The sequence below is a fragment of the Ochotona curzoniae genome, unplaced genomic scaffold, assembly GCF_017591425.1.
Source record: "Ochotona curzoniae isolate NIBS_2020 unplaced genomic scaffold, NIBS_Ocur_1.0 contig_3520, whole genome shotgun sequence".
NCBI classification, from domain to species: domain Eukaryota; kingdom Metazoa; phylum Chordata; class Mammalia; order Lagomorpha; family Ochotonidae; genus Ochotona; species Ochotona curzoniae.
In genome coordinates this window covers 18,038,079-18,065,663 of record NW_024465894.1, presented here as the reverse complement: position 1 = coordinate 18,065,663, position 27,585 = coordinate 18,038,079, and the positions used below count along the sequence as shown (strand labels likewise).

The window sequence follows — 27,585 nt, the reverse complement described above, 5'->3', positions numbered from 1 at the left end:
GGTCATGTATTTGCGGGTGAAATGCATGGCAGAGAATACTAAGAACAGCTGGGCAATTAGTGGTTAGACTCCAAGCACAAAAGAAACCCTGAGGTGCTGCCCAGCAGAGAGCTGTTCTTTTTAAGTTTATTCCCGCCCATCAGTTTCCCAGAACTCCTGGCCGGCGTCTTTGGCTGTAAGGAACTCGAGTTCCAAAACTCCTAAGAGTCCTACAGGAGCAGCCTAGGGGTGGGGATCGCGGAGCGCAGGTGTCGGCTCCTTGCTGACCCTGGCATCTCTCCTATCCCAGCAAGATTCCGCCTTGCCACAAGGGGGATTCTGCGGCTCTGGGAGGGGTCTGAAGCTGCACCACTAGATCTCTGAAACCAAAGATGTTGCCCAGAACCCTACCGGTACCTCCTTTAAATCTCGTTGGCCAGAACTCAGTCGCATGCTCCTCCCACTTCAGGTAACTCTGGGAAACGGAGTATTTGCAGACGGTCTATGCTCTCTCCGGTTCTGAGGGAAATATCATGCAGAACTGTCGTCAGCCACTAGCTGTGTTTGCCCTGGTCTGGCTGGCACGGACCTCTGCGTGTTCACACCTAAGCAAACAGTGTCCCCATCCCCGGCCACGAGGCTCCTAATAGGCATGTGTATCAGGCTCGTTTATACACTCTTCAGTAAGGAAAAGTCAAGTCTAACGTTTTCATGATTTCCCTGAGGCCGTAAAGCGCCCCTCCGCCGACCCCTCGGGATTCGAACCTGGATCTAAGACACCCGATGACACGTGCACAGCCACTCCCTCCAGGTCGCAGTCTCCCTCGTCTTTTGCAGTCGCAAGCGTCCTTGGGAAACGCTTGCGGCGCCTTCTGAGCCTCGGCGGCACCCGTCTGCGTCCCCGGCGGCGGAAGCGGTGAGCAGCGGGACGGAAGGGGAGCGCCGGGAGCCGGCGGTGTCGCCGGGAGCCCTCGGGTCTGAGTGTGTGTCGGTGGCGCCCGCCCGGGCCAGGCTCAGGTGAGAGGGCAGCGGCTTCGCGAACGGCCTGGGCCTCAGCGTCCGCGCGCAGGCTCGCGGGCGGCTCTCGGCGACCCTCGCCCCTCTGGGGTTCCGCGACCTTGGCCGAGAGCTTGAGCCGAGCCTTGGTTTTCTTTCTTGTGTCGGTTGGGGGGGCGGTACGGACCCTTCTCTCGGGGGGGCTGTCGTGACGTCGGCCGCCCCTGCTGCCCCTACCCCCCGGCTGTACCTGGGGACGGTTCTGCAAGGTGGGGTGCGGGGCTTGTAGCTTAGCGTTGGGGACGAGGTGAGACTTGAATTATCGGCACAACAACGTATGCACCCTTTTGCATTTGTGGTAGTTTCTGGCTGTAGAAAGGGTCCGTTTAATCTCTCCCAAGATAAAAAGATGGCTCCCCCACTACCCCCCGCCCCCGCCCTCCACTGTTTGCCCTCCACGCCCCAGGGACCTAAGGGGGTCCTCACTGTCGTTCCCCGCAGACCCGTCTGCTGGAGCTGCTACCCGCGGCCTGGACACTCGCATTGTATCCCTCGCGTCTGCTGCCTCCGGGTCCGTAATGGCCTACCCTGGGGGTGCACGTCCACCTCCCCCCAGCCCGGTGTGGCTTCCAGCCAGCCTGCAGTCCCTGTGCTCCTGCCTTGTAGACCAAAATGGAACCTCACGATGTACTACCCCATCGGGCAGCTGAGAACGCAAGGCCTTTGGCAGCTGGGCAAGACACAGCATGGTGTCCCATTCAGTGGTTTATGTATCTATTTATGTAATTATTTTGTTTTAAGTAGTGCCTTATCTAGCATTGTAAGAATCTTGAAGCTCTTCCTGTGCTTGTCTGAAATGCTGGGACCCAGCTTTGCTTAGTGTGAAAGCAGGTAGAACTCGGTGTTTGTTTCAGCTGACAGTGGTAGCGGCTGGGGTCACTGGGGGATTACATCCCCTGACCATGGGGAGAAGGCGGACATTTCGCTTTGTCTGCTTACATCTTCTCATTCCTCTTTGAGTCCCATTGTGATGGGCTACAGGGACAGAGATGCTAGTTGTTAGTTGGAGGAAAAAAAAAAAACATTTTTTTTTTAAAGACAGTCTTAGGTCAGTCTTAAAGACAGTCTTTAAAACAGTGACTTGAGTCGGATGTTTGGCCAACAGTGAAGCCTCCGATTGGGATATCTGTCCTGGAATGCAAAGCCTGGGTTCAGGTCCTGGACGCAGCTTTCTGCTCCTGTACCGACTAGGTGGCAGGAGAGATGACTGGTTGGGGTACCTGACATCCGCATGGGAGAGCTGGGTGAGTTTCCTGTTTTCATTTTACGAGCCCAGCCATTGCCAACATTCTGGGAGTGAACCAGTGATGGGAGCTCCCTGTCTCCCCACCTCTCAGTATAAAAAGCATTGGTTCTAACACCATGATCTTGGGGGCTTCTCCAGGAGGTCTACCCTCTGTGTTTCTTGTCACTCTGGTAGAAGAGTAGCAGTCTAGGGAGGGGAGAAAGGGGTTTGGGCTGTAAGCTGATGTGATGTGCTGTTTTGTCTGTTATAGTATGGACTCTACAACAGAGGAGGGGTGATTGCTAGCTTGATTTTGGCTTGGCCTGAATAACTTTGCACTAATGGTCCTCATAGAGGCATCTCTTGGCGGCCCTGCTTCAGTGTGGAAGTGAAGCTTGGAAGAGAAGAGATTGAAGGGGTTAACATGCTCGTTAACTGCTAGGTAGAGGTCCTTACTGTCAGTCTCAGCCAGAACTGGAGAGTATCCGGCCCACAGGCTGCAGAAGGGCCTGCAAGGTCACTTCACCTTTTGTTTGTTTTTTAAATATTTATTTTATCTTTATTGAAAAGTCATCTACAGAGAGAAGGAGAGACACAGAAAGATCTTCCATCTACTGGTTCACTCCTCAAGTGGCCACAATGGCTGGAGCCCATCTGGTAGGGAACCAGGAACCTCCTCCAGGAATCCCACATGGATGCAGGGTCTCAGGCCTTGGACCATCCTCCACTGCTCTCCTAGGCCACAAATAGGGAGCTGGATGGGAAGTGGAGCATCTGGGACACGATCCAGCAGCCATATGGGATCCTGGTGGTGGCAAGGTGAGGATTTAACCACCAGACCATTGCGCTGGGCCATGGCCTGCTTTTAAATTGATAATTGTGTTTGGCCCATGAATGATGTTGTAAGTATCCACATAGCCCTTGTCAGCTAAGAGGTTCCCCACTCCCCATTACACCCTCACTCATGGCTTTCCATCTTTGTAAACCCTCAGCAGAATACCTCATTGTCTAGGGAAGGTTAGCTGTTTTATTAATTTGCTGAGGCAAATGGTGTTTGGAATATCCATTTAAGCATGGTAATTTGCATGGGACATGGGAAGGTCGAACCTTGCTAGCAAGAGGGTCAGAACTGAGGGAGGAGACTTGGTAACTGATAAACTGTGTAGTCTGTGGTGGGCTTGACCACTCCTCTCCTGACTTCTGGACTGTAGCTGAAGCTGTTTGGCCGTGTTCAGGCCTGCAGCTGGAAGGCAGAAAGGTAAAGACGCCTGGCTCCTGTCAAGTCATGTCACTGAGGGTGGTCTGGCGAGGATCCTGTTTCTGAAGCTCCACCCCTTTCCAGGGGTGGGGAAGGGTATAGCTGAGGCCCCTGGCAGTGGTGTCCCAGGCCTCTGAGCTGCTGGGAAGCAGTCAGGAGCCAGTTGTCTCTCATGTGGAGTTTTCTCTCTCAGGTGCCCTCTGGGCATCCTGGAAGAAGGACGAGTGGGCTCAGTGGGTGTTCTTGCCGGACCACCCGGTCAGCCTCCTCTCCTTTGTGACACCTTTTCTCCCTACTGCTGTACTTTCGTTGCTTTTTTCTTTTTTTAAGATTTATTTTATTTTTATTGGAAAGGCAGGTATACAGAGAGGAGAGACAGAGAGGAAGATCTTCCGTCCCATGATTCACTCCCCAAGTGAGCGCAACGGCCGATGCTATGCAGATCTGAAGCCAGGAACCTCTTCTGTGTCTCCCACGTGGGTGCAAGGTCCCAAAGCTTTGGGCCGTCCTCAACTGCTTTCCCGGGCCACAGGCAGGGAGCTGGGTGGGAAGCAGGGCTGCCGGGATTAGAACCGGCGCCCATATGGGATCCCGGGCGTGCAAGGCGAGGACCTTAACCACTGCGCCATTGCGCCGGGCCCTGCTTTTTTTTTTAAGTTAGGCATTTATGTTAGATTTTTTGTTTTTTTTTAAGATTTACTTATTTTTATTGGAAAGTTAGATATACAGAAGGGAGGAGAGACAGAGAGGAAGATCTTTGGTCTGATGATTCACTCCCCAAGTGACCGCAGTGGTCGGAGCTGCGCCACATCACTCAGAGCACTGGGTCACCACCAAAGGTTGATGTTCTAGGAAGGGGTTCTTGTGGTCATTTCAGGCAGTGTACAGTGATTTCATTCAGTACTCGTAGATACTTAGTTGAATTTTTAAATTTTTTTAAGTATATTTTATTTATTTGAAAAGCAAAGCGACAGAGACACACACACACACACACACAGCGAAGAAAGTTCTTCCATCTCTGCTGGTTCACTGTCCAAATGGTGCAGTGACCTGTCTGAAGCCAGGAGCTTCCTCCAAGTCTCCTCCATAGGTATAGGGACCCAAGTGGGTAGCTAGATCAGAAGCCAAACAGTTGGACACAAGCTGGCGTCCATATGGAATACTCCTGCCCCAGAGCCACAGGGAGCAGGGTTAACCTACCGTGCCATTGCACCAGGCCCTAAGAATAGTAGTTATTCAGTGTGTTATTTATAGAGATTTCTTTCATTAACTCATATGCTCTTCAAAATCAATAATCTTAGTATCAATAAAAAGGAGGAAAAGTTATCCTAGATATGACAGGAATTGTCTCACAGAGAAGCTGTGCAGTTCATTTACTTTTCTGTAAGTGTGTTTTGGGGGATGGGCTGGCTTGTTCTCTGCTGCGCTGAATCTCTGTGCATTTGCGGACACCAGCCACCCCCAGCTGGGTGAACATTTGGGTGGTTCTCAGCTTTTAGTTAAGTGTTAACACAGCTATTTTTAATGGGATCTTTTTTTCTATATTAATATTATTCTTTCTTTCTGTATTCCGGGGTAAAGGGAGAGATAAAAGGAAAAAACCTCACCCAAGCTGCCACCCATCTCAGGTCCCTGACATGGGGCATGCTGCAAGGGTCCTGCTCATGCAGGTTTGATAGTTCATCAGTTCTGAATTGCTGCCAATCTCACCGTTCCAAGCATGATGAAATATCTTCAGAATCCACTGGCTGACATAGTCTGTTCATGGCTGGGGTTCTGAGATCAGCAGTTCAGTTGGAGGGAATCTCCAAACAAATTTTGTCTAAGGTGATCCCAGACCTGGTTTTTTTTGTTTTGTTTTGTTTTGTTTTTAAGATTTATTTTATTTCTTTTGCAAAGTCAGATATACAGAGAAGAGGAGAGACAGAGAGGAAGATCTTCTGTCTGATGATTCACTCCCCAAGTGACCGCAACGGCCGGTGCTGTGCCAATCTGAAGCCAGGAGCCAGGAACCTCCTCCAGGTCTCCCTTGCAGGAGCAGAGTCTCAAGGCTTTGGGCCATCCTGGACTGCTTTCCCAGGCCATAAGCAGGAAGCTGGGTGGGAAATGGAGCTGCTGGGATTAGAACCGGGGTCCATACATACGGGGTCCCGGTGCGGCCAAGATGATTACCTTAGCCGCTAGACCACCGTGCTGGGGCCAGACCTGATTCTTGTGTGTTAATGCCAATACAGGGTCCAACACTGTCTGTCACCACGATCAACGCTGGTGGTTGCATTTGCTGGGTCGTTTCTGTTTTCCAGACCTGTCTTCCACGGGAAACAATGTGTGTTTCAGTCCAACCTGATTCTGTCCAGCACACACTTGGCCCTCTGGCAAAACAGTGGGAGCTACAGCCTGGTCGGGGCGACTCCCACTAACCCCCACCAGTCCTGTCCCCTACCCTGGTTCCCGTGCTTGCCAGAATGTACAGCAGACTTGTCCAGTCTGTCCCACATCCCATTCACCTCTTCTACATATCAGTGGGCACTGAGGCCTAGTTCAACCCAAGCAGCCCTACTTTCCAGCCCACACATGCTGGTGGGTGCCGTTCTGTCTGGCCACCCCTGCCCCAGGGGATGGGATTTTAAAAAGTTATTTCCTATGATGTGGCTTCCAAAATGAGAACGATCACAAATGTGAACACTTTATGGCTGCATTTGCACCCTGTTTTGGACTAAATTTAGATTCCAGCTTCCAGAACCGTTTTACAAAGCCTTGCTCTGTCAACTGGCAAATTCTGTCACTTGTCTGTCGCTTATTCTCCCCAGGCCTATTTTGCAATATCAACTGAGATTCCCAGTGAGTATCTTGGGGCCTATAAATCTTCAATTGTTACTAAATATTAAAGAAAAAGTTGTTTCAGTAATGCTTTTCCTTTGTTTTTCTAACATTTGAAGAATTGGCCATGTGTACTAGAAGTACACTAGCAGTCTGTAGCCAAGGCCAGCAGACTTTGTAAAGAACCACACTTCGTGGACCACACTGTCTCCACCACAGTTATGTGGCTCTGTATTAGTAATAAGAAAACAGACAAGTGACTTAGTGTTTTTTGGGTAAAATTGTATGTACCACAAGACATGAGCCGTAACACATAGTCTGCTAGTCCGTAGCATCAGAACCCATAGGGTGAAACTTGGTGGGCAGGATGGTCTACAGATCACAGGAAAGAGCCAGATGTTAAATATTGAATACGAAAATGTTTTCCTCCAGCTCATAAAGTGATTGGAGTTGACATTGCTGCCACCCAGGGAAGTCTGGGTCGCCGGGCATTTGGCCCAGAGTTGCTGCACTGCTCTATGAGCCTGTTTCTCATGGCAGGGAGGGCTGACAGCGGAACAGCTCAGGCATTTCACAGGGCTGCTCTGGCTCCCTTAGAACCCCCTCCTGAGATTTTTTGCTGTGGCAGCCCTGTTGAGTCCCTTGATGGGCACTCAGATCTCTTTGGGTCATGCTTGTCCAGCTTTGCTATTTAAGTACAAAGAAAGTAAGCGTTAAGAAAATCAAGAATACAGCAGAAGCAATTTCCAAATCTTTCGTCACTTCTACCTGTGGGTAAAGATGGGGTTTGTGCAGCATATGGAAGTCACTGGTGCCCAGCTTTCTGAAAGTGTTGCTTGTTGCCTCCTTCAGGGGATCACTGTGCTGTTCCTGGGATCTGTTACAGGGTAGCGCTGTGACCTGGGGGTACCCCGACCACCAGACCCCCAAGCTCCACTTCCAGCTGCCATTTCCTTTCCAGCTGTAAGCTGCCCACGAGCAGGAGGCAGCTGGCTGTTTTCCTTCCCCACAATGACTTGACCTGTCGAGGATACTTCCCAATTGCACAGTTACTCTGGGATGGTGGTTCCGAATCTGTTGTGAGCCTCCTGGAGAGATCAAGCACTTTCCGAGAGGTACAGGAGCAGCGTCAGAATGAAGAATCCTGTAACGGCGTTTTGTACTTGAAGTTCGAGGCAGGTTATTGTGGGTTAATTGAGTAAACCTTACATGGCATGCCGTTTTGCACTGTGAGCATGGCAGCTTTTACACAGGAGCTGCTGCTTCCAGCGGGATGTTGACATTCTGCTCTCGGAGTAGAGTGGGCTGCTCACCTCCAGCCACTGTCAGATGGTGGTGGAGCAGCTGCATCTTCTGCAGTGAAGGAAGTTGGCTTGAACAGCAGTCCAGGAACTGCCCAGTGGTACCCTGGCTGGGGACTTTCCCGTCGCCTTCACGCAAGGCACAAACTTTGCCCCAGACACGAGTTGGCAGCAGTGTAGTTTGAGTCTATTTCTGGGAATGTGTGCATTTTGATATTGTGATAGGTAGAATCCACTCATTCTTGATCTACCCTTTTTTCAGTCTCTGGCACGAATTCTGGCCCAGTCATTTGTGGTTCATGGCTTTTGTGATATGCCGAAGATTTCCAGGCAGTTTCTGTGGAACGGCTCCGTGGCCAGCTCTAACCAAGCACCATTTAAACAAGATATTGCCTGGTCAAAGCCATCAGGACTGTGCTCTCAGTAGTGACATCAGAATGGCAGCCACTCTCAAGTTGTTCAAACCTTTAGCATATCAAACATTTAGCAGTCCTTTCGCCTACAGTACAATCCGAAGAGCAGCATATTGGAATGTGGGATGCACCCCATGGCACCTGGGACAGGACCCTCCAGAACACGATAGCCCCCACTACCCTCACGGCCAAGTTCAGAATGTCTGTAGCACTCATTCTTCTCGGAGGAGGCTTGCTATCAGCCATGTGCTCCCGGCTCTGGAGTTGAGCAAGGCTTCTGCCTCCATGGCCAGCATGCTGCCACAGGGCTCACCCAGGACCAGGAGAACAGATGAAGAGGATGTAGAGGTTTTTGACACCCTTGAAAGCACCCGAGTTTTCCTGCAGCTGAGACCAGAGTACCGGCTTCACAGCTATTGCAGGCCTGAGACTTGTCAGCCGCTGTCTGTTTCAGAAGGTGAGCAGATTTTGCACAACGTCACGGTCAGCCAGAAGCATCTGCAACCTCCAGCCATTGCCGATTACTTCTCTAAGCTGAGCACTTTGCCTGCAGAGCAGCGCACTGTTTTGCTGTCCGATCCTGGTTTTGCTCTACTCTGCCAGCTAAGTGTGAAAGACATACGGCTCTTTGAGACTCTGGACCTGATCCGTATTTTGAAAGCTTTTGTCAGTTTAGGAATCCCTCACTCCCATCCAATGCTAGATGCATACGAAACGCGGTTTTGCCATCTGGTGTGGGAGATGAACCTGGATCAACTCCTGCTGGTGGCTGATCTGTGGCGGTACTTGGGCCACAAAGTGCCTCGGTTTTTAAAAATCTTCTTTAGTTACCTTAATTTACACTGGAAAGATCTTTCTTTGTCTCAGCTGATTCACTTAATTTATATCATAGGTGAAAGCCGTCAGGCACCCCAGGACCTAATGCAAAAACTGGAATCATTGATCCTTAAGTATATAGAGTTGATCAATTTAGAGGAGCTTGGTACGATCTGTTTAGGATTCTTTAAGTCAAGCAGCAGTCTGTCCGAATTTGCCATGCGAAAAATCGGAGATTTGGCTTGTGCCGACATGCAGCACCTAAGCAGTCATGCTCTAGTGAATATTCTTAAAATGTTGCGTTTCACTCACGTGGATCACATACACTTCATGAGGTGCTTTGGAGAGCTGGCTCCTCAGCGAATTCCCTCCTTGGGGGTCCAAGGAGTCATGCACCTGACTCTTGCCTGCTCCGCCTTACGGTTCTTCGATGAAAGAGTCATGAATGCCGTGGCTGCTTCTTTGCCTCCCAGGGTAGCACACTGTCGAAGTAAAGATGTTGCCAAAATTCTGTGGTCATTTGGAACTCTGAATTATAAACCACCCAATACAGAAGAGTTTTATTCCAGCCTCATAAATGAGATTCACAGAAAAATGTCTGAATTCAAGCAATACCCAGAACACCTGCTCACCTGCCTGCTGGGCCTGGCATTTTCGGAGTACTTTCCCGAGGAGTTCATCAGTTTTGCTCTGAGTCCAGGGTTTGTGAGGTTAGCTCAGGAGAGGAGTAAGTATGAACTTTCTAAGGAACTGTACACTCTTGATGGTACAGTTGGTATTGAGTGCCCAGATTACAGAGGCAGCCGGCTAAGTTCCCACCTTCAGCAAGAGGTAGCTGAAAAGCTTTGGAATTTAGCCAGAAAGGATATGACCTCAAAGCCCGAATTCCTAGAAGCCCTGTTTTCATTGGAAACCATGTTGGGTGGGCCTCAGTATGTCAAGCACCATATGATTTTGCCTCATACTCGATCTTCTGACCTAGAAGTCCAGCTGGATTTTAACCTGAAGCCATTGCCGTTTAACAAGGAAGCCATCCCAGCCGAAGACGGCCCCAGAGTTAGGCTTAAGCATGTAGGAGTCACTCTTACAGATGATTTGATGAGCCAGTTACTAAGAGGGAAAGCCAGAGGGCGTTTCCAGGGGGCACTTGAGTCAGAGCAGGCAGCCAGACCCTTGCAGGACACCCTTTGCAACGTGGATGATAAGTCAGGGGCCAAGGAGACGGCCAGCTTTTGCCCCCCAGACCCTGCGCAAGCCCCGCTAGTGAAGCTGGCCATCCAGCTGACAAACAAGAACCAATATTGCTATGGTACCAGGAATCTGCTCGGACTGCACAACATGAAGAGGCGGCAGCTGATTCGGCTTGGGTACCGGGTGGTGGAGTTATCCCACTGGGAATGGCTCCCGCTCCTGAAACGAACTCGCTTGGAAAAGCTGGCCTACCTCCATGAGAAAGTGTTCACCTCTGCTCTCTGAAGGGCCCACGGGGGGAGTTTGACTTACAGAAGCCGCAGGCACGCACAGCATCCCGCACACAGCCACAGGTGCAGCATCCCTCCAAAATCCAGAACCCTTGGCAACAGCAAACTTGTTGAGCCCTGATGTGAAGCTCACTAGTGTTTGGAACTTTGGAGCAGTTTGGACCTTGGTTTTCCAGATTAGGGATACTCACCTGGAAAGTCTCCAAACGTTTAAGATCAGTCTAGAATCAGAAGCATTTCTGGTCTTGAGCATTTCAGATAAGTGATATTCAACCATGTTGCAAAATATTTACAAAGACCAGGTATAAATTTGATAATTATCCACTTTGAGGAGACCTAGCTGTGCTTTTGTCTCCAATGAATTGGTGCTAATATATGCACTGTGAATTATAACCTGGTTGATTATACAAGTTGCTTCCAATTTGTGCTTAAAACTCTTAATAAACAGCTTAAGTGCTGTTGCATGTTTCTCTGTTTACTGGTATGTCTTATGTCACAAATTATTATTATTATTATTAGTTTTTAGAATAAAAGTTAAGTCAGATATTGTCTAAACTCATCTTTTTTCTTTAAAATAAGAACCTCTTGAAACTTACATCTCAGGGTTTCTTCCCTGAGGGTATCTTTATATCCACTAAAACTGAGTGTTTATTGATGTTAGGAGTGGCTGGTTGTCTTAGTGGGCCACTCTTCCTACTTGAAGGAAGCATTTCAGAATTGGTAAGCTTGGGGCAGGTCTTGTGGCACAAGCTTACCAATTCTGAAAAAGCTTAAAACGGCTGCTGGAGATCATATCCCATTTCAGAGTACCTTGTTCATGTTGGACCTGCTCCGTGCTTCTGTTCCAGTCTCCCACCACTGCAGCTGGCCGGCAGCAGGTGCAGTCTCTCAAGCACCTGTGTTCTTGCCACACACATAGGGGTCTGAATGGGATTCCTGGCTACTAAGTTTTGGTCTGCCTGACCTAACCCTGACTGTTACAAGCATTTGGTAGATAGAAGATACCTCTGTCTTTCACTCCCTGTCACTCTGCTTTTCAAATCTTTATTTTAAAGAGAAAAAGAGATGAACCTAGGGTGATGGCTCAGTAGCTAAATCCTCACCTTACAAGCACCAAGATCCCATATGGGTGCCAGTTTAGTCCCGGATGCTCCATTTCCCATCCAGCTCCTTGCTTGTGGCCTGGGAAAGCAGTCGAGGGTAGCCCAAAGCCTTGGGATCCTGCACCTACATGGGAGACCTGGAAGAAGCTCCTGGCTTCTGGTTTTGTAGATACAAATGGCCATTGAGTCATTTGGGGAGTGAATCAGCCAATGGAAGATCTTTCTGTCTCTTCTTTCAGTGTATCTGATATGTGATCTAACTTTCCAATAAAAATGAATAACTCTTTTATCTTGACTTCTGTCCCACATTTCTACTCTTCTTGCATAAATTGTCACTCAATCCTCCCTGCACACCACATTTCCGGTCTGGTCTTCCTGCTGAGCTTGCACTGGCAAGAAACTGAGGCACACTCAGACAACAGCTTTGGTTTTAACTAGCTCTAAGTCCGACTTTGTTCGTGGATGGACAGGTAACTCAGTTGTGGGCTTCTTTAAAAGCCAGAGTGCCCCATTTGTAAAATTACTCAGCGCGTTGGTGTTCTGCTCACCCTGACACTAAATGCTTGTGTTTGACAGGTAATCTTTTACCTTGTCCCCTCTGTAGGCTGTTTGAGTCTAGGTAATCTTTGGAATATGTGTATTTGCCAGAATTAGTTCCATCATTTTTTTTTTTTTGAGATTCAAAATCAGATTGCATGTAATTCAGTTATGGCAACTTCTTTTGTGGGTGAGAGGAAGATAGACACTTCAGTGTCATGGTCACCTTATTCTCTGTCCCTTCTCACTTTCCTACTCCCAGATTCTGAGCCTCAGGAGCAACAACAGGTCGACTTGGTTGCTTCAAGTTCCAGGGAAACACTAACAGCAGTATTCAGACAGGATGGCAAGCTTGCCCCAGTTTGCCTGGGACATTCCTGATCCTATCCTTGAAAATCCCATGTTCAGGGAAACCCCTTAGTCCTGGGTAGACCAAGGTTGGTGCCATCCTTCTGATTCCCACCTTGACCCATTGCGCTTGGCCTTCCTGAACTCTTAGTACATGAAGGCCGAGAAGAAAGGCTTGTCTCTGTCCGGACCTCCGGTCCCATGGGAGCTGTTGGCTACAGGAGGTGCTCCAAGTATGCCTCTGGCTCCCCAGTCAGTCCTCTGATAGCCCAAGACCAGTCCAAGTGTCAGTATGAAACATGCAAACAAGAACAGAAAAACAAAGTCCCACCAGTCTAGTACATTGCCTGCTTCAGTTTCTTCATGTCTGCCATTCCTCCCAAGCTGTATGCATGTTCCTGGTGCAGATGGTCAACACATGTGTATCATCATGAGTCCACAAGTTTTTGTGCTTATATATATATATTTTTTTACATTTGTCTGCAATCATTTGAGGAGACATAAACATTAAGAAAAAGCATCAGTCAAGTTTATTTCAATAATGTGGGCAGTGGCTTACCTGGAGTGTTTTTGTTTTGTTTTATGATGTATTCTATGGCAGAATGACACAGAGGGAAAGATCGTTCATCAGCTGGTTCACTTCCCAATTGCCTGAAGTGTCCAGGGCTAAATTGGGCCAGGAGCTTGGAATTCCATCTAGTTATCCTACATGGGTGGCAGTAGCTCAAGTACTTGGACCATTTTCTGCTCCCCTCCCAGGTGTGTTAGAAGGGAATTGGATCTAAAAGCACAGTAGCCAAAACTTGAACTGAAAATTTGGTATGAGGTACCATGTAGCAGGTGGTATTTTAACTTGCTGTACCATAACACTGGCCCCAATTCATCTTTTGAAAATGTTTTATTTATTTGAAAGGCAGAGACAGATCTCCCATCCACTGGTTTGCTTCCCAAATGCCCACGCACAGCAGCTGGATGAGACAGCTCTAGGCCCAAAGCCAGGAACTGGGAACTCAGTCTGGGTTCTCCGGTGTGGTTAGCAGGGTCAAACTTTCTGAGCTATCACCTGCAGTCTCTTCAAAGATGCATTAGCAGGAAGCTGGAATTGGGACCAACCGCAGGACTTTTGACCACTGAAACAAGTGCTCACCCCTTCACTGGAGTCTTCACAGCGCTTGAATCTGGGTGAAAATTTTCAAGAGTTCTGTGATTAGAGATGATTTGTATTTATGAAGTCAAAGACTTCTTTTAGGGCGAATGGTTAGCTTAGTGGTAAAGGCACTGGCTGAGATTGCCGCTTCCCATCTTGGAGTGCCTGTGGGTTTGATACCCAGCTCTGGCTCCTGACTATCTTTCTGCTGGTGCAAACCCCAGGAAGCAGCAGGGAAGGCCTAAATGGTTGTGCTCCTGGGAGACCTGGATTGAGCTCCTGGCTTTAGTCAGGTCCCAGCTCAGCCCCTTCCAGGCATTTGGGGAAGAACCAGAGGCTGAAGGTGCTCTTGTCTCCATTCTCTCAGTTAAAAAACATGAGTGTCCTAAGGGTGACACAAGGAGTCCCTTGGTGATGGGCTAATCATGTATCTTGCTGTCTTGACCACAAGGATCTTTTTTTTTTTTTTAAGATTTATTTATTTATTGGAAAGTCAGATATACAGAGAGGAAGAAAGACAGAGAGGAAGATCTTATGTCCGATGATTCACTCCCCAAGTGAGTACAACGGCTGATGCTATGCCGATCCGAAATCAGGATCCAGGAACTTCTTCCAGGTCTCCCACATGGGTGCAGGGTCCCAGGGCTTTGGGCCGTCCTCGACTACTTTCCCAGGCCACGAGCAGGGAGCGGGATGGGAAGTGGAGCTGCTGGGGTTAGAACCGGCGCCCATATGGGATCCCGGCACGTTCAAGGTGAGGACTTTAGCTGCTAGGCCACGCCGCTGGGCCCAACCACAAGGATCTTATATTTGCAATACATAGACTTAAATAGCTAGGTACTGGCCCAGCACAGTAGCCTAGTGGTTAAAGTCTTGGCCTTGCTAGCGCCCGGATCCCATATGGGCACCTGTTCATGTCATAGCAGCCCCACTTTCCACCCAGCTCCCTACTTGTGGCCTCGGGAAAACAGTGGATGATGGCCTAAAACCTTGGGACTCTGCACCCACTTGGGAGATTGGGAGGAGACTCCTGGCTCCTGGCTTACAATCGGCTCAGCCTCAAGTGGCTGTTTGGCTGCTTGGGGAGTAAATTATTGGACAAAAGATCATCTTCTCTATCTCTACTCCAATCTCTATGTCTGACTTTCTGATAAAAATAAGTAAATCTAAAATAAATAATTAAGTAGCTAGGCACAGGTGAATATACAATTAGTGAAATCTGAGTAAGGTCACAGGGTTGTTACTGTCTTCCTGGTGATGGCACTGCAGCCATGCAGGATGTTACACTTAGAACTGAGCAGAAGATACATGGGGTCCATTTTAGTTTTAAAGATTTATTATGTTTATTTGAAAGGCTGAGTGACAGGCAGGGACAGAAAGATCTTCCATGCACCGGTTCATCTACCTGGGGCACACGCATTTCAGCTATCTTTTGCTGCTTTCCCAGACACATTATCAAGAAGTTGGGGCTGCTGGCACAATGGCATAGCAACATAATACTCCGTCTGTGGTTCTTGCGTCCCATATGGGTGCCGGTTCATGTCCCAGCTGTTCCACTTCCCATGCAGCTCCCTGCTTATGACGTGGGAGAGCGGTACAGGATGGCTCGAGTTCTTGGACTTCTACACCCACCTGGGAGAGCCCAAAGAAGCTGCTGGCTGCTGGCTTCAGATAAGCTCAGCTCTGGTCCTTTTGGCCATTTGAGGACTGACCTAGCAGATGGAAGATTCTCTCTGTATATAAAATCTGTCTTTTAAATAAAATCAATCTTTAAAAAAGAGGGGGGTGGTTGGAAATGGAGCAGCTGGGACCCCGAGTGGTGCTCTAATATGAGATGCCTTTGTCACAGTAGCAGCTTAACCAACTGCACCATACTGCTGGCCTCGTGATTTCTTACATCTGCACTGAAGCCATAATTATCATCTTAAAAAAAAAAAGATTTATTTCATAATTAAAAGTTTAGATATTTTAAGAATAACAATGTCTCAGAAAGTAGCTTTTAAATTCTTGTAAGGTACACAGTCATATAATTCATTTTGAATGCCCATTGTTCAGATAGAAGGGAGAAAATGTCAAGGAAAAAAGCTGAGACTACTCATTCATTTCTAAGTCTGACCTTGATCCTAATCACTGATGTCTTCACGAAGCCATTTGCGAAGTAGCCCTGGTGGGGGAACACATCAGCCAGACTGGAGGAAACTCTCGGGAAGTGTAGATTGCCATTAAGTGGTTCAGAATTGCTATTGTGGTTAGCAGGTTAATGGGAGGTTAATGGTAGCCTTTTTGTTAGTGTCATTTCCCTTCCTGGTTGTCAGATTTCTGTGACTTTCCTCTGAGTAGTGGCTTTCAGGCTTTTTAAAAATGTTCTTTTTTTTTTTTGTAATATTTATTTTTATTACAAAGTCAGATATACATACAGGAGGAGAGAGAGAGAGAGAGAGAGAGAGAGAGGAAGATCTTCTGTCTGATGATTCATTTTCCCAAGGTGCCGCAACAGCCAGAGTTGCACCAATCCGAAGTCAAGAGCCAGGAGCCTCAAGCCTCTTCTGGGTCTCCCAAGTAGGTGCAGGATCCCAAGATTTTGGGTCATCCTCCACTGCTTTCCCAGGCCACAGGCAGGGAGCCTGATGGGAAATGGAGCCGCCGGGATTAGAACCAGGGCCCATATGGAATGTCAGCACATGCAAGGCGAGGACTTTAGCCATTAGGCTACTGTGCCAGGCCTATCTATTTATTTCCTAAAACATGGTAATGACTCCAAAGTTAACTTCTCTGTTTTTGACTTACAGTTTGGAGAATCACTACCTTAGCCCATCAGGGGAAGCAGGGTCAGCCCCTGGGTATGGCATTCAAGGCCTTCCCAGCCTGGACCCTACCTGGCCTGTAGCTAAGTGATACATTCAGCGTTTCCTAACCTGCCTCACACTGTCCCTTGTCTAAGCCTTGACTCGTAAATGGCCCCCCTTCTCGGAGTCCTTCCTCTGTTCCTGCTCTCATACACACAGGCATGCTCACACATCTAGTCCGCTGTGCCATTAGTGTATAAGTCACTGTCCCTGTTTCTTCAGCGTTGTCCTCAGTTCACAATGTTATTTGCTTGAAATTTTCCTTGGGTCTGCATACTTTTTTAATTATTATTATTATTAGTGTGAAATTGGAAGAGTTACAAAGAGGGAGAGAGACAGAGATTTTTCCATATACTGTTTCACTTCCCAGATAGCTCCAATAGCTGGGGCTGGGTGAGCCCGAAGCCAAGGACCCAAGTCCTTGAGCCATATTCTGCTGCTGCATTCCCAGGCCATTAGCAGGGAGCTGAATTGGAAATGAAGCAGCTGTGACACAAACCAGAATCCATATAGTGTGCAGGCCCTACAGGAGGTAGCTTTACCTGCTGCACCATAGCACCAGCCCTGTGGATATCCTTTGGCAGCTGCCTCGGCAGCGCTGCTGGCTTGCTTCACTGTGTTGCAGGCATGTTGCGGGTGTGCCTGCTTGGCCAGAGTTGTGTTTTTGCTGCTAGGTGGTTCTTGTCTCACTGAAATGGTGAGCCCCATTTTCGCTGAAACATAATGCAAGTAAAATCTGTTAAATTATCATACTGATTAGAGAAATGAGCCACAGGCAACTAAGCTTTTTTTTTTTTTTAATTTAATCTAATTTAATTAAAAGAAAAAAAAATTTTTTGAGAGTGCAAGCTAGCTTCTACCTGCTGGTTCTCTAATCAGATACCTGTAACAGTGGAGGCTAGCTCCAGGAGCCGGCAGTCCAGTCCAGGTCTACCTGGTTATCCGAGTACTTGAGCTGTCACTTCTGCCTCCTAGTGTCTGCAGCCGCTGCACTGGCAGGAAGCTTGAGTCAGGTGCTGGAACCAAGAATCACATCCAGGCACCACAGGCTGGGACACAGGCATCTTCACTAAGCTCAACTTCCAAGAGAGTCAAGTTGTCAGAGTCCTCTGGTCAGCCTTGTGCTTCTCATCCTTACAATTTTTCAGATTCAGCCTTAGGAGCAGGCATCCCGAGGGTGCTGAGCTGTGGGTTAAGGGCAAAGGGCAGCTGACCTGGGCAACTGTGTCTCGCATCACAGTTTACTACTGGGGTTCATACATACCCTTTGTGAGGACATTTTCCCTTTGCTTCTTACAGGAAGGTGGTTTGTCATGGCTCTAGGAAGTCACCTGCCCAACTTGCTCCTGGTTCTGGCATTTAAGTCCTCAGAAAAGCTAATATTCGGCTGTGTAGCAAAAATCAGAGGGTGCCCCTATCCTGTTGGACAACAGCTTTCATAGCCAAGTCTGCTAGATGGGAAAACCAAACAGCGGGCTAGCCTCACCCAAGGAGTTTGGATCCACTAGCAGGGCCGCCTGCCACTGCAGACAGTTCTGGTGGCTTCCAAGTGTCTCTAAAGAGAGTCCCCAAAGCTAGTGGACATTGGCCATGAGAAGAAGAATTAGGGGTCCTCCCAAGTGCTTTCCAACTTTTGATCCTTTTGATTGCTTTTTTTGTTTTGTTTTGTTTTAACAAGAAAATGTAGTTCCCTTGTCAAGTGTTAGATGTCCAGCACGTTGGTCCTTTTTTTTTATCTTTCTGTTTTAAACTTTCTGTTCTCTGAGCTCAGCCACTTTTGCTTCTCCCTTTCCCTTGTGGAGGCCCTGCCGCCATTGAGTCTTTGGACCTACTGTCAGCCAGACAACTGCACTTTGTGCCTACCCACCCACCTACCAAGCCAAGCCTGCAATTCCTGTGACATTTTTGTGTGAATGAATGTAGGCCGACAGTATATGGGGCTTAAAGTTTCTGTTGACATCCTTTAAAAAAAAGATTTATTTATTTTATTGGAAAGGCAGATGTACAGAGAGGAGGAGAGACAGAGAGGAAGATCTTCCTTCCAATGATTCACTCCCCAAGTGGCCACAATGGCTGGTGCTGCGCTGATCCAAAGCCAGGAACCAAGAACTTCTTTCCGGGTCTGCCACGTGGATGCAGGGACCCAAGGCTTTGGGCCATCCTTGACTGCTTTCCCAGGCCACGAGCAGGGAACTAGAAGGGAAGTGGAGCAGCCTGGGCATGAACCGGCTCCCACATGGGATCCTGGCATGTGCAAGGCAAGGATTTAGCCACTAGGCCATTGCGCCTGGCCATTGTAGTCTCTTTTCTTGATTATCAAAAAAGTTTGGAATTGAACTTTGACTAATACCAAGTTTTCTTTTGTATTGAAGGCTGTTTTTGATGCTTGGAAGCTGTCTTCAACTTTAAGGATGGTAATGAATCTTTGCCTTCCACAGTTCAGACCCAGAATTCACTGCAACAAGGTAAACAAAACAAATACATACACGTAAACATATGATCTGATCATGCTTTCCCCAAGTTCCTGCTGTGGATATGTGGACTTGATTCAGGCCTCCTGGACTTTGACCCTCACTGTTTGCAATTCCTCCAGCAGGTACCTGGGCAAGCCTGGGCCAGGCTCCCAGCTAGTCAGAGTCCCAGTGTAAGGTGAGCTGTGGCTGGTCTGGTGCCAAGCCAGCTTTCCCCTTTGATGAAGGATTTCAGTCCTACCAGAGCAGAGAGAGATACTACTTCCCACACACACCACTTCTTGCTAGAGTTAATTCTTGTACTTGTTCTTTGGATTCCTTGTTGCTTGTTCTTTGAATTAAACTCCTTTCCTGGGCCTCCAGCACAGAGCCTGGGTTTGAGGATTCAGAGAGAAAAACTGAATTCCCCCTTCCATGTGGAGCCTTGCACACAGTGTGCTGTTCCAGGTTTCCAGATGGCTGGGCCCACTCCATCAGACAAGGAGCTCTTAAAATTGCCCTGGGTTTTAACAAGTACTGACAATACTAAAAGAGAAAGTTTCTTATAACCCACACCGTCTGTACTTTGACTGTCTTCAATTCTCTATACTCTCTTTTTAAAGACAAGTTTCTTTTCCTAGGTTTACAAGAAGCTTGCTATAATGCATTTTTTTTTTTTTGAGAAAATGTTACAATGGGTAGAGTCCAGTTATGAAACTGAGAAGCTAAATAAATGTTGTTTTTCCTTTACTCTGTTTTTTATATGTAAGTTTTAAAAAGATTTATTTTATTTTTATTGGAAAGTCAGGTATACAGAAAGGATGAGAGACAGAGAGGAAGTTCTACCATCCGTTGCTTCACTCCCCGAGTGGCTGCAACAGCCAGAACTGTGCCAGTCCAAAGCCAGGAGCCCAGAGTCTATCCCATGTCTCCCACACGGGTGCAGGGTCCCAAAGCTTCAGGCCATCCTTGACTGCCTTCCCAGGCCACAAGCAGGGAGCTGGATGGGAAGTGGAGCTGCCAGGATTAAAACCAGCGCCCATATGGCATCCAGGAGCATTCAAAGTGAGGACTTTAGCCGCTAGATTACTGCACTGGGCCCCTTTACTCTATTTTTTTCTCTGTCCTCTTAAAATAAAAGAGTCCACTAGTATATATGCCCCCATTTCAGAGAGATGCTATTTGAAGGAATTTTGGGTTATGTTGGGCAGGATTTGGTTCCTTGTGTGTTTCAGGTTGGGCAGCCCTTCAAGATGTGATTATTCTCCATCCTCTGCAACCCGCATGGGAGACACTCATAGAAGATGCGCATGGGAGACCCACACTGACTCCCTGGCTTCAGGCTTCACCCTGCCCCAGCTCTGGCATTTGGAGAGTGAGCCAGGCAGTGGAAGATCTTTCTCTTTGTCACTCTGTGCTTGACCTAATTTGGGATTTGGGGCGCTTGTACCCCTCCCAAAATAAATGTCTTGGGTGGTTCTAATAGAGAATATATGTATTTTTGAAGACTTATTTATTTTTATTGCAAAGTCAGATATACAGAAAGGAACAGAGATAAAAATATCTTCCATCCGATGATTCACTCCCTAAGTGACCACAACAGCTGGTGCTCTGCCGATACGAAGCCAGGAGCCAGGAACTTCCTCCAGGTCTCCCACGTGGGTGCAGGGTCCCAAGGCTTTGGGCCATCCTCCACGGCTTTCCCAGGCCACGAGCAAAGAGCTGGATAGGAAGCAGTGCTGCAGGGATTAGAACCAGTGCCCATATGGGATTCCAGAGCATTCAAGGCAAGGACTTGAGCTGTTAGGCCATGGCGCCGAACCCGAGAATATTTTAAAATGAAAAACTTGCAACTTCATTTAAAGTTGTTTTAGAAGTGGCAGACTCTTAAGTGCTGATTATCTTCATGTGTCTCCATATGTCTCATGTTTCATTCAATGTAGATATCAGCTGATGGTTATGAAGTAGAAAATCTCATCTCTGAAGACCCCACAAAGAGAAGTCATGGCTTTAGGACAGAGTATTTCATTAAGCCACCCGTCTACGTGATCGTGTCCTTTCCCTTTAATGTGGAAATCTGCAGGATTAACATAGACCTCACAGCCGGAGGAGGTCAGAGTGCCACCGGCTTGGAAGTTTACACGTGTGCCTCGGCCAGCAGAGCATCTTGGAGCACACCTCGGGGCGAGGCCCTGGACCTGGCAGATCCACTTGTCCCAGACAGGGAGGCCTTCACTTTGGTGGGCAAAGTCTTGCTGAAGAACCAGAACCAAATAGTGTTCAGCCACAGGGGCTTCAAGGCCAGACCCCCTTTCAGCCCAGTGCAGGTCACTCTCCCCTCACCTGCTGTTGTGGCCCAGGAGCTTTGGAATAAGGGGGCTCTGTCCCTGAGCCAGGTGGCCCACCTCAAAGTCTGCATCACTCACATGACAGGTGGCGGCGTCCCTTGCATCAAACGGTTGGAAGTGTGGGGTCAGCCGGCCAAGACCTGTTCCCAGGAGCTGATAGACAGCATCCTGCTGGCAGCTTCTGAGAGCCTGCCCCAGGACGTGGCTCCTCATGCCTCAGCATTGCCCATGGAGAGTGACTGTGAGCCCGCAGGCCAGACTCAGGACCAGCAGGCTCCCTCCAGCCTACAGGAGTTGGCAGAAGTGATCCAGGACGTGCCCGAGGAGTTCCTGGATCCCATCACCCTGGAGATCATGCCCTGCCCCATGCTGCTGCCATCGGGCAAGGTCATCGACCAGAGCACACTGGAGAAGTGCAACCGCAGTGAAGCTGTGTGGGGCCGGGTGCCCAGTGACCCTTTCACTGGGGTAGCCTTCACGCCCCACTCCCAGCCCCTGCCTCACCCTGCCCTGAAGGCCCGGATTGACCACTTCCTGCTGCAGCACTCCATCCCTGGCTGCCACCTGCTGGGCAGGGCACAGACTGCATCAGCCGTGACCCCTTCTTCCATTGCTCTGCCCTCTCGCAAGAGGAAGATGGAACCGACTGAACAGGCACCAGGCTGCAACCTTGGTGTGAATGCCTCCTGTTTTTCTACCATGAACCCTCCAGTCTTAGCCACTACCTCAGAGCACACCTCTAAGAAAATGAAAGCCCGCAGTGAGCTCAGCTTCCCACTCATGGACTGTTCAACAGGTAACCTACCACCCTGTGTCCGTGGCCCCTTGCCATCTTGCTCTTTCCAGTGATGCCACCTGGTGTCACTGCCCTCTGCCTTAGGCTTGCTGGATGAAGTTCCTGACTGGTGCCCAGGAATCCACTTGATGGCCCAAGTACCCTCATTCCTCCGCATGCAGCTCCATCGCTCTATCATCAGCCTGGAAATGTTCCAGGGCGCTGCCAGATTAGCATGTTTCCTCCCAACCCACCTGGTACAGGCTTCTGGCTGCGTGCTTGCTCTTCTGCCCAGTGATACACTCACTGGCCGCTCTGCTTTCCTGGGACTCCCTTCCTGTGTTTTGGCCAGGGCAACAGTTCTTATTTGAAGCCTCTGATTGCAGCTGCTAGAAGAGAAGCCCTGTTGAGAAGCTGTTCTCATGTCAGCGTGGTTGAATCCCAACCACTCAGCACTTCAGGTCCAGCTTCCTGCTGATGTACCTGGGAGGTGACAGATGATGGCCCAAGTACTTGATCCTGCCACTTGCGTGGCAGACCCACACTGACTCCCTGGCTTATGGCTTCACCCTTCCCCAGCCCTGGCTACTGCAGATATTTAGAAAGTGAACCAGCAGATGGAAGATCTTTCTGCTTATCACTTTGCCTTTCAAATAAATAAATCTTTAAAAAATTTTCAGAAAATAGAGAAAAATCAGTAAACTTTCATCATTATAAAATTGAAACGGAGGTTCACTAATTATATTTTTGGAAAATGAGGTAAGAATTCAAAGTTAGTTTCAATAGAAAAATCTATCACGAAATCTGAGGCTAGCGTAGATTTCTTATTATAATCAATATAATCATGTAGGTTAAAAGTTGTACAAATATGTGCACGTTTGTGATTATCTTACTCTTTTTTTTTTTCCCCCACAAATCTTACTTGTTTATTGAAGAGACAGATGGAGAGCCCTCATCTGCTGCTTCACTCACCAAATAGCTACCATGGTCAGAGCTGGGCCAGACCCTGAGGAGGAAGAATCCAGGACTCCCACATGGGTAGAAGAGACACCCCGCCCTCCCCCCAATCACTGAACCATTGCAGTTGCCTCTCCTGCATGTTAGCAGAAACCTGGAGTCAAGTCAGACTCAGGTATGAAGCCCAGTTACTCTGACATAGGGCGCCAATGGGAGCCAGGCACACACATAGCTCCCATGTGCTGGTTCACACTCCTCACATGCCAGCAGCAGCCAGGGCCAGGCCAGGCCAAAGCAGAAGCCAAGAACTCAGCCCTGCTCTGCCCCGTGGTTAACAGGGACTCAGCTGCTTGAACCATCACGGGCCTTTGCTTCCGGGCTTTGCATTAGCTGGAATGCTGGAGTTGGGTGCAGAGTCAGTGCTTGACCTAGGCACTCAGATATGGATTGTAGATATCCAAAGTGATATCTTTTTTTGAGATTTATTTTATTTACTTGAATGACAAAAATAGACACACAGAGAAAGAAATCTTCCATCCACTGATTCTCTAAATGACCGCGGTGACTGGGGCTGAATCACACTGAAGCCAGGAACCAGAAACTCCATCTCTGCCTCCTGTTTAAGTGGCAAGGGCCAAACACTTGGGCCATCCTTCACTGTTTTGCCAGGTACATTAGCAGGTAACTGGATCAGAAATGGAGCAGCAGGCTGGAACTGGTGCTCGTCTGATATGCTAGTGTTGCAGCCAGCCACTTAGGTTGCTACAGCACAATACCGGCCCCGAAATGTAAATCTTCACCTTTATACCAAACATGTGACCCCGGATGCAGCATCTTAACTCCTGGACCAGATGCCCAGCCCTGTGTATTAGTGTCTAACTAGGGTTTTTGCATTCATTAATGAGCACAGACTGGTTACGTATGTTTATTTGTGCCATCTTTGTTAAAGTTTTAGTACCAGTGATTTTGCTCCTTAAAAATAGGCCAATGCCTATTTGTACAGGTTCAGACACCTGTACAATAGCAGCATCCCATATAGGTACAGATTTAAGTCCTGACTGTTCTGCTTCCCGTCTAGACCCCTGCTAATGCACTTGGGAAGGCAGCAGAGGATGGCTGAAGTGCTTGAGCCATCATACTTCAGACCCAAAAGCAGCTCAGGCCTCCTGCCTTTGGCTGGGGCATAGCTCTAGCTGTTGTAGCCATTTGGGGAGTGAACCAGTGGGTGCAAGATCTCTCTCTCTCTCTCTCTCTCTCTCCCCCTCTCCACCCCCCTCCTATCCTCCTCCCTTTTACCTTTCAAATAAGTACAATTTTTTGGATACATTAGAAGTTTTCCTAAATTTTTAGAAAAATTTCTTTTATTTCAGTAGTGTGGAACAATTTCATAGTGTTACCATCATCTCATGTGTATTCTTCCACTAGAATCCCCTGGTGATGACAAGTGTGTGGCACTTCTGGAGGAGAGCCCTTCAACAAGTTTTTCTTTTCCTTCTCTAACAGGCTATGCAAATAGTGCGCTAAATGGTTATGTCTGTGTCTCTGGTCTTAGGAGTAAATTTCCGTTAATGCGACCCCCAGACTCCCAAATCATCTGAGGTGCAGTGGGGTGAGCAAGGACAACATCTGTAGACCACAATGTCTGCTTGCAAAGGTCTCAGTGGAACTGGCCTTGACACAGTTGGTGACATGGGACCATCCTGACCAGTGCTTCTTCCAGTCCCTAAGCCAGCACCTTGTGTCCCACCAGCTGTAGACAGAATGGCCCACTCCCCTCTCTGGAAGAGTCTGGCAAGTCCTGCGACCAGGAAGATGACCAGGCCTTTCCTAGGCAGCTGTCCCCTTCCTCTGTAACCCCATCCTGATTCCATAGCGTGGCTTTCTGTTGACCACATTCAAGGAGTTCCCCAGGTCGTGCAGTCTCAGTGAGGTCTTAGTTACTCTGCTTGCTAACAGCTGCTCTGGTTTCTTAGCAGAGAGGACAGGATTTGAGTATGCAAGCAGGCAGCCCAGCAGAACAGGGTCCCAGAAGGGAGGAGGTGGGGAAAGAGACTGAGAGGCTGCTGGTGGAGGAAGTCAGGCTAGGGGCCCCAGAGCAGCACCACTGCAGGCATTTACTTACCCATCCTTTCCTTGGCTAGCAGGGATGCAATTAGAAAGACAGGTGAAGGGCCTGGCACAATAGGCTAGGGACTAAAGTCCTTGCCTGGCATGTGCCAGAATCCCATATGTGGGCACTAGTTCATGTCCGAATGCTCCACTTCCCATCCAGCTCCCTGCTTGTGGCCTGGGAAAACAGTCGAGGATGGCCCAAAACCTTGGGACCCTGCACTCATGTGGGAGACCTGGAAGAGGCTCCTGGCTCCTCGCTTCGGATCAGTTCAGTTCCAGCCGTTCCAGCCACTTGGGGAGGAAACAAGTGGATGGAAGATTCTCTCTGTCTCCTTCTCTCTGTAAATCTGCCATTCCAATAAAAATAAATAAATCTTAAGAAAAAAAAAAGGGTGCAGTACAGCAGTGGGGCCATGAGGGGGCCCACACCCACCCTGCTGTGTACCCAAGGGAAGGACAGCTGGAGCAAAGCTTGGGACCTGCGGGGCTGGCTGGGTCCCTGGCTGACTCCACTGTCCATTCTGTCATCACGGTCCAGCTAAAGACCACAGCAGGAGGTCTCCATGTTGATGTGTACTTGTAGCCAGAAGCACCATCTTCATTCTTTGGTGGGAACTCTCTGGATAGTGTGGTCTGCATCTCTCAACAGATCCAGTGTCCCATGAGCAGAAGCTGTCACAAAGCTTGGAAATCGCCTTGTCATCCACACTTGGCACCATGCCCTCCTTCACAGCCCGACTGACCAGGGGACAGCTCCAGCAGCTGGGCACCAGAGGGACCAGCCCTTCGGGGAGGCTGGGCAACAGCTCAGGTACCAAGGGCCTCAGGCTAGGAGGAGGCCTGTTTGCTGGGATTATCTTGGGGGGGGGGGGGGGGGCGAGGGCTTGATTGTTGGCAAGAGATGCTTCCCTTTGGCAACCCTTGGTTCTGTGGACTTGAGGCCTGGCCACACTGTACTGGGACTTTTGATAAGGTGTACTCATTTCTCTCCTCTGAGGATTGTAGTTTTTCCTGTTCTGTTTGTTTTCCCAATGTCATCTCTCTGCCAGCTGGCAGCTGAGCTATTCCGTGTGCCCACAAAGGGAGGGTGGACTGGAATGTGCCTCTCCTCTCCTCCTGAAAGAGGAGTGGCAGCTGCCTTGGCCCATGTGGTTAGATGACCCTGGGTCTCACTGTCTGGCATAGCAGCCAGGCTGAGGTGGGAGGGCATGACTGGCATGTCGGGGCCTCTGGGATGTAACCTGGTGTGGCTGATGGTAAGTCGAGCGCTTGGCTCACCCAGGCATGGCCCGTGTCTCCTGCCCTTGCCTGGGTCCCAAGCCATCTTCCTGTCCTCTTCTCTTTCCTGTCTCTCTGTCTCCCCTTCCTGCACGTTCTTATTCGTCCCCACTCTGCTGTTCTCAAGGACCTGCCTTGTAAAGTGACCAGTGATTTCCCTGGCCCCCCACGTGCTGGTCACCACCTCAGTGGTCCGTGCCCCACCTGCATGTCACTGCCCTCAGGGGTGTGTTCCCCCCACACGCTGGTCAGCACCATTGCAATGGCATGTGCTGGAGCAGCCTGCCCAAGTCACCCTCTCTCTGGCATTCTGAGGGTAGCACTCCTTCTCTCATGCCCTCAGTTCCCATTGCCAGCTTCCTTCTCTCACCCTGGGACCTGGATCCTCTGCTGTTGTCACTCAAGAGAGAGCCCTCACCCAGGAATGCTGTGTCCCCCACAGCTCTTGCCTCCCTGACAGGCTGCTCAGTGTCTCCTCGTTCTGAGCTGCTCGTGCCAGCCTCCGAGCTCTCCCTGGATCCAGTCCGTCGTCCTGACCCCTCCCTGTTGCCCCAGCAGGACAAACAGCACCTTATCCCAGCCTGCAGGCCCCTAACTTGGGAGTCATCTGTGGCTTCTGTCCACATCAGGTCCTCCACACACTCCCTCAGAATAGATGTTGCGTCAGTCTTGCCGTCTGATCCTCTCAGTTCCTACATTCCCACCCTGCCTTTTTGCTGGATGCCGCAGAAGCATCCAAGACAGCCGACCACCCTTGCAGGAGTCAGAGGGCGCCCCCCGTGAGCTCTCTCCCACCCTGTGCCATTTGCTGCTTTTCCCTTTTCCAGTTGCATCTCACAATTTCAGTTGTTTGGGAGCTTGTCCTTTGTCATGGTCCTGGCAACCTGACTCGGGAAAGTGGCTTTGCTGGGAGGATAGGAAGGGGCAGGTCTGCATGCCCTCCCAGCAGTTGTGGGAGTTGAGGTAACTGAGGGAGGTCCCCCAAGCTCCCTGCTGCCCATTCCTCCCAGGTCACTGGAGGCAGGAAGTGTGTGTGTCCCCAACCACAGCACAGCCTTCCCTAACCCTGGCCTCTCTTTCCTCCCTGATTTCCACAGAGCAGTCTGACAGCGTCCTGGGCCCCAAGTGCATCTCCTGCGACCGAGTGTTTTCTCCCTACTTCAGAAAGGAGCCGCTGTACCAGCTTCCCTGTGGCCACCTCCTGTGCCGGCCCTGCCTGGGCGAGAAGCAGCGCTCCATGCCCATGGTGTGCACAGCCTGCCAGCGGCCATTCGGCAGCCAGGACGTGCTGCGGGTCCACTTCTGAGGGGGTGCCTCAGCCAGGGGCTGCTCGGA

The 27,585-nt window shown here is 49.3% G+C and overlaps 2 protein-coding genes across 5 annotated transcripts; both read left to right on the top strand.

Moving 5' to 3' along the window:
• The first annotated feature begins 931 nt into the window (after positions 1-931).
• Positions 932-27,585, top strand: UBOX5 (U-box domain containing 5). 4 transcript variants are annotated; one of them, XM_040981739.1, is made up of 5 exons: positions 932-996; positions 18,703-18,795; positions 20,724-21,924; positions 25,622-25,783; positions 27,348-27,585. In XM_040981739.1, exons 2-5 carry the CDS (start codon positions 18,742-18,744, stop codon positions 27,554-27,556), a joined length of 1,626 nt encoding a protein of 541 aa, XP_040837673.1. In that variant the 5' UTR covers positions 932-996; positions 18,703-18,741; the 3' UTR covers positions 27,557-27,585. The 4 variants fall into 4 exon arrangements, with proteins under 4 accessions (XP_040837673.1, XP_040837672.1, XP_040837678.1 ...); XM_040981738.1 differs by lacking the exon at positions 932-996 and having other exon boundaries at positions 18,552-18,795; XM_040981744.1 differs by lacking the exon at positions 932-996 and having other exon boundaries at positions 18,552-18,795; positions 27,353-27,357.
• Positions 943-10,813, top strand: FASTKD5 (FAST kinase domains 5). Its single transcript, XM_040981737.1, has 2 exons — positions 943-996; positions 7,902-10,813. Exon 2 carries the CDS (start codon positions 7,939-7,941, stop codon positions 10,342-10,344), a length of 2,406 nt encoding a protein of 801 aa, XP_040837671.1. The 5' UTR covers positions 943-996; positions 7,902-7,938; the 3' UTR covers positions 10,345-10,813.

What these genes read in the sequence shown, in the direction of transcription:
- UBOX5 (XM_040981739.1), top strand. Translation starts at nt 18,742, where the DNA reads ATGGTAATGAATCTTTGCCTTCCACAGTTCAGACCCAGAATTCACTGC. An exon ending in ACTCATGGACTGTTCAACAG is followed by an intron (nt 21,925 to 25,621) that starts GTAACCTACCAC and finishes ATCTCTCAACAG; the next exon opens with ATCCAGTGTCCCATGAGCAG. An exon ending in GAGGCTGGGCAACAGCTCAG is followed by an intron (nt 25,784 to 27,347) that starts GTACCAAGGGCC and finishes TGATTTCCACAG; the next exon opens with AGCAGTCTGACAGCGTCCTG.
- FASTKD5 (XM_040981737.1), top strand. Translation starts at nt 7,939, where the DNA reads ATGGCTTTTGTGATATGCCGAAGATTTCCAGGCAGTTTCTGTGGAACG.